This window comes from Microtus ochrogaster, unplaced genomic scaffold (genome assembly GCF_000317375.1).
Source record: "Microtus ochrogaster isolate Prairie Vole_2 unplaced genomic scaffold, MicOch1.0 UNK90, whole genome shotgun sequence".
Classification (NCBI taxonomy): Eukaryota; Metazoa; Chordata; class Mammalia; order Rodentia; family Cricetidae; genus Microtus; species Microtus ochrogaster.
In genome coordinates, this window is record NW_004949188.1 from 96,868 (window position 1) to 102,483 (window position 5,616).

Below are 5,616 nucleotides of genomic sequence, written 5' to 3' on the forward strand. Positions count from 1 at the left end.
GGCACCCACACATGGACACAGGGAGGAGTGAGCCTGCCCTGCACCCCCACCACAGGCACCCACAAATGGGCACAGGGAAGAGGCTGGAGTCATCTGGGGGGGGACCAAGCCAGAATTTACTGGGGAGCCTCATCCTAGCAAGGGTTTCCTGGTGGCTGGGCATAGAGTCAGGCCAGGACCTATGGCACTAAGACCCTGTCTGTTCTGCCCACAGCTATGTGAAGCGGATGAAGGAGTTTGAACGTGAGCGGCGACTGCTCCACAGGAAGAAGCGGAGGGAAGAGAAGGCAGAACGGCTAGCCCAAGGCCACGGAGAAGGAGAGGTGGGCCCTGAGGTGGCCCTCTAGGGGTCACCCACCTGCCTGTGGACCTGTCAGTGAAATAAAAGTTTTGGGTCACCTGAACAGCCTTGGTCTGCACTGCTCAAGGGAGGGAAGGAACAGTGTGGTCCCCGCATCTCTACAGAACACAAACAAGTCCAGCTGGGTGAACAGGTTTATTGTCGCTGCTGGAGAGCCATGGTTACCCCGGGGCAGTGGGGCAGTGGGCAGAGCGCTACTTGGCTGAACCCGTGAAGAACTGCTCAGAGCAAGAAAGGGATAATGGGCATGCGCAGGGGTGGGTAGTCACGGAACTCCTTCAGGTAGCTGCGATGCTTGCCCTTGGCCCAGATAGTCATCTGGGTGAAGCCCACCAAGGAGAAGAGGGCCACTGTGGACAAAACAGGGTATCAGAGTAGGGATGCCCAGCCAGAAGGGTAGGGCACTGCACGGGTACAAGGGACTCACCTGGAACACACTGTGTCATGATGGCAAAGCCAATCCAAGACCCCACCTGTGGACAGCACAATCAGGGTGAGGGCACAGAGGGAAGCCCAGGGTCATATTATCTCTGGGCAAGGAAGGCAGCAGTGGCCCCAGACTCAAGCTTCACTTCTCCCCACGACCCACCCAACCCTGGGAAGACGAAGGGAATCAGTCCTCACCTCATAAGTGTAGTTGGGACAGGACACCAGCAGAAACAGCCAGGTAAAGGGGTTCTTGGTGGGGTAGGGGATCTTCCTGGTTTTGGACCCTGGCATGCAGAACAAGGGTAAGTCAGATGCCTCCCCAGCCCCAGCCCCAGCCCCAGCCCCAGCCCCAGCCCCAGCCCCAGCCGGCCACTCACCAGCTGGCCGCAGGTCCCGAAGAGCCATGTGGATGGAGAAGTTGCCGAGCTGGCAGATCTATCAAGGAGAACAGGGTCAGTCCAGAGCCTCTAGGCTCACCCCACCCAGCCACCTCACCTCACCACACTTGGTTGCCGCCCCAGCCTCTTTACCACAAAGATGGTCAGCGCCAGCTTAACCTGCTGGGCTCCGTAGGCTGCAGAAAAGGCAGGAAGAGCCCCATAAGAAGAAGGTTCATGATGAGGGCACAGGGTGGGGGCACTGTCTGGCTCCACTTACTAGGGGGTGTGTAGAGAGGGTGGTTGATGTAATAAGCCATCCATGCAGCAAAGCCCCAGTAGTAGGTACAGTTCTGAAAGAGAGCAGCTGAGTTAGCCTGGGGTGGGCAGGTGCTGACGGTGGGCAGGGCCAAAAGAGTTAAGGATGCTCACTTTGAAGATGTTCCGCAAAGGCATGGTTCCGTGAGAGAAGCGGTGCACGAAGAGTGTCTCCAGCAGTCGCTTGATGTAGTGGAATGAGTGGCAGATGCAGGCGAGGCTGGGGGGGGGGGTAAGCTGACTCAGCTGGGGTTGATGCAGCCCTCCACTCTCCCCTCCCACCCTCTTCTGGGCTCTACTCACTGCACCACCGTGTGCCGACTGGATGTGAAGTCATATTTGTGGCCATAAATGAACGGTACCCGGAAGTAGAAGAGTAAGTAGATGAAAAGGGGCCCAGCATACTCAGTCAAGAAGACCTGGGGGTACCCAGAGACAAGGTGAGTAGCCCTAGGGCAGCTGGAGGCAGAGACCAAGGAAGGGGTCAGGGCTCACCGTCACCCAGCTGATCTGGGCCCCCAGGTCCCGGAAGAAGAGTGTGGCTGTGGTGCCCACAGGAAGCTTCTGCAAGACATCTTCATCTTTCAGGGACTTTCCCTCTACAGAGATCAGTCAGTATTCAGGTACTGCCCTGGTTTCCTGACCCCACGCGCCCAAGGGAAAGGCTTCTGGACAGCTGCTGTACTCACTGGGGTCCAGGCGGAGGGACTGGCGGGCAGGGTACCACTGCGGATCTGCTAGGAGAAAGTGAACGGTTGCAGCACCCAGTGTGACTGGGTTCAGCCTGTGGGCTCCTCCCACCCTGTGCATGGTGGACATGCAGGGCCAAACAGCAACAGGATTTTGTCCTTTGGATAACACAAGAGCATTCCTGCTAGCAGCCACACGGGGGCACCTTCCCATTAGGACGGGCCCTACTCACTGCTCACTGTGCTGACAGGATGGTATAGAAGTGTGGGGTTCAGACTCACGTGTCCTGGTGAAGAGGTTCTTGATTTCAGCAATGGTGGCCTGAGGCTCCACCTGACAGGAAACAGGGTAGAGCCCTAAGAGAGCCTAGACCCAGGATCTGGGGCAGGGGTGCCAGGCACAGGCAGGTCCCAAGCCGGCTGGCTTCAGTGGGGTAGATCTGGCTTCCACCTCCTTTACAGACACAGGGCCCTTCCACGCTGCCTTGTCCCTTCCCCTACCAGGCAGCCAGCTTCCAGCCCATGCAGGGGCCACGACTGCTCATGGTTCTCAACCTCCCTAGTGCTGCGACCCTTTAATACATGTTGTGGTGACCCCAACCATAAAATTATTTGTTTCTTCACAAGTGTAATTTGCTGTGATGAATCATAATGTAAATATTTGATATGCAGACTATCTGATAGGCAACCCCAAAGAGGTCAAGACCCACAGGTTGAGAACTGCTGCTCTAGATGAAGGTAATACCCCTGCGTGCCCTCTGAAGGACAAGGGGACCACAGCCCTACAGCTTTGAGGAACCGGAACACAGGTTCTTGGCACATCACTACCAGGGCCACAGTCCTACCTTGTCCAGGAAGCACAGCTTCTCCCTCGTCTTCGCGTCCAGAATCTCCACCTCGAAGAAGAGAACCGCCTTTTTATGCTTCTTGGCTACCTTGTGGGGCATGGGCATGGGAAGACCATCGAGGCCCTGGTGGGCCTCCTTGGACACCATACTCAAGCTGATATCCATGCCACTGCCGGCCCTACTTCTCTGCCTACCAGGCTATGATGCCCACTGCCAGCCGCCAGCCCCCACCTCCGACCTTCCCTCACAAAGCTGCTCTGAGCTGGGCTGGGCAGCATGATCAAATTCTGCCGCGGTGCTGGAAGGAAGCCTGTGTCTGACCAGGCCCAGCCAAGCTTCAATGCCAGATGTAACCCGAGTGGCATCAGGGCCCAGCCCAGCTAAATATAAAACCATCCCAGCCGAGTCCCCCAGAGGAGCCACACCACAGTCCTCCCCTGGGGGCTACACTTACAGAGGAAGTTGAGTGGCCACAGACCCTCAAAAGTGCCAGGGGCAAGATCTCCCAGAGAAGGAAAAGAGTCCCACAGCCTGTGCAGGGGTGGCTAGCCCAGCCCCAAGTGCCCAGCTCTGGCTGACGGTTACTAGGCCTGGGGAAATGCCAGCTATCCTGAGAATCTGCGAGAGAGATCACCCATTTCCACTTCTAAGCTGTAAGGGACACTGGATTATGTCCCTTGTGCATTTGTGTTGCCAGGGAGGTGACAAATTCCAGAGTCACTGGTGCAGTCCCATTCCTAAGTATGGAGAGGAAAGAGTGAGCAAAGCCCTCCACCCCCTCCACCCACCTCCTCACACACGTGGTTCAAAACCAGCTGCACAGCAGTCTGCCACATCAGGCCAACACCAATGTGCTCACCCGTGGATGAGTCCTGCTCCAAAGCCTTCAACACACAACCCAGGCCTGCCTGTACCCCTGGGGTCTGCAGCCCCCAAAGGAGAAGCCCTAGGCTAGAGCTAGACAGTGGTGCTAGGAATGGAGTAAGGAGACAGCCCCCAGGGGATCTGAGCCATCTGCCCCAGAAGGTCAGAGAAGGCTGCTGGCATGATGTTTTGCACTGCCCATGCTGGCCGGGAGAGGCCTGAGGGCCCTGAGGGGATCTGCAACTTCTCCTCCTGAAGGAGAGGGCATCACAGGCCAGAGAAGCTGGCCACTGTCACCTTCATGCTCCCAAGAGCAAAGACCAAGACAGAATCCTAGGGCCTGTCCCCAGCCTGGCCTGCTAGGGGTCCCTCAGAGGATGTGCATGGACCAATATGGTGCTGGCACAAGGGAAGTATGTGCGTGTGCGCATGTATATGTAGGAAGGCCCCATGGAGGTGACCCTACACAGTGAGGTAGCCCTATAGAGCCTGGGTCTGAATTCAGAGCAGGGCTCCTATGCAGCCAGTGGTGCCCAGGCCTGCTTGCCCATACATGCCATGCTACATCATGGACACAGCACAGAGATCACGTGCTATCAGCTGCAAACTGCCTCACCCTGTGGCCTGAGGGGCAGATGACTGCATCCCACAAGGAAAATACAGATTAAGAGCTGTCATACACTGGGACCCCACTAAAGAGAAACAAGAGGGAATGAGAACGTGAGGAATGAGCCGGAAGGGGCTAGGTGGCAGAGCCCTGGGCTGCAGGTGTATTAATAGTTGCTGGACCCCACGAGCACAATGCACATGCTCAGAGTCCATGTGAATCACAGGAAGGCGGCACAATGTCCACTGGGAGAGAAGGCCACAGAGTTCTTGCTGAACCACTCAACAGCTTAAAATACAACCAGCCCCTCTCCCTACTGGGCCAGCTGCCGGGGAGGGCTGAAACCCTACTCTCCCCTAGCTGGGGCTCTCTGCATCAAGGCCAGGAAGCCTGGTGCACCAACTGGCTACAAGTGGGTGGCCGGACAGCCGCATGGAGAGGGACCACACTGAGCAGCCACCCCAAGCCACAAGGAGAGGAGCTGCCTGAAGCAGGTGAGTCAGGGGCCTCCCCGTCCTGCTCAGATCCCACAGCTGCCTTCTCCCAGCGGGCCAGAGGTCATTCTTGCTGAGTATTTTTCAACTCCCAGAGTCTCTAAAAGGATTTCAAAATCAAAAGTAAGATAAAAGCTGTGTTAAGTGCAGCAAGGAGGTTGGCTGGGTGAAAAAAGCCAGACTTTCCGGTTCAGAGTGGCCAGGACCAGACCAGGGTAGACAGCAGCCTGTTGGTGTCCCCAGCAGGGGGGGGGGGGGACAGCAAGAGGAGATACTAAAGGACACCTGCTCTTTGCGGGTGATGCAAAGGTGTCCAGTCACAGAGGTGGGGCTGCACAATGAAATGTGCTGAAGGCCATGGTTGTGTGCTTTCGGGGTGGGGTGGCACTCAGGTGAGAAAGGGTCTGACTCTAACCCAGGACGGCCTTAAACTCCAAACACTACCTCAGCTTCCCAAGTGCCAGGGAACTGGTTGCCTACCACACCCCCCTGAACCCCCTCCGAAAGCTCTGGGACTGTATGTAGGGGCTCTCACAGTGTGAGCAGATACTATACCACCTGAGATACACCCCAACCCCTCTGAAAGCTCTGGGACTGTATGTAGGGGCTCTCACAGTGTGAGCAGATAC

At 56.8% G+C, this 5,616-nt stretch overlaps 2 protein-coding genes across 2 annotated transcripts in view; one reads left to right on the plus strand and one right to left on the minus strand.

Moving 5' to 3' along the window:
• Ndufb7 (NADH:ubiquinone oxidoreductase subunit B7) overlaps window positions 1-404 on the plus strand; it is a 6,179-nt gene extending 5,775 nt beyond the window's left edge. Inside the window, exon 3 of the mRNA XM_005370909.2 lies at window positions 215-404. Within this exon, the coding sequence (XP_005370966.1) occupies window positions 215-347 (133 nt within the window). The 3' untranslated portion in view covers window positions 348-404. The remainder of the gene's footprint in view (window positions 1-214) is intronic.
• Window positions 405-477: 73 nt separating this feature from the next.
• Window positions 478-5,616, minus strand: part of Tecr (trans-2,3-enoyl-CoA reductase) — a 27,035-nt gene continuing 21,896 nt past the window's right edge. The window contains exons 2-13 of the mRNA XM_005370910.3: window positions 3,020-3,070; window positions 2,457-2,508; window positions 2,175-2,219; window positions 1,981-2,084; window positions 1,789-1,904; window positions 1,600-1,705; window positions 1,448-1,520; window positions 1,321-1,364; window positions 1,168-1,225; window positions 986-1,074; window positions 789-834; window positions 478-711 (exon numbers count right to left, since the gene is read on the minus strand). Of these exons, the coding sequence (XP_005370967.1) occupies window positions 584-711; window positions 789-834; window positions 986-1,074; window positions 1,168-1,225; window positions 1,321-1,364; window positions 1,448-1,520; window positions 1,600-1,705; window positions 1,789-1,904; window positions 1,981-2,084; window positions 2,175-2,219; window positions 2,457-2,508; window positions 3,020-3,070 (912 nt within the window). The 3' untranslated portion in view covers window positions 478-583. The remainder of the gene's footprint in view (window positions 712-788; window positions 835-985; window positions 1,075-1,167; window positions 1,226-1,320; window positions 1,365-1,447; window positions 1,521-1,599; window positions 1,706-1,788; window positions 1,905-1,980; window positions 2,085-2,174; window positions 2,220-2,456; window positions 2,509-3,019; window positions 3,071-5,616) is intronic.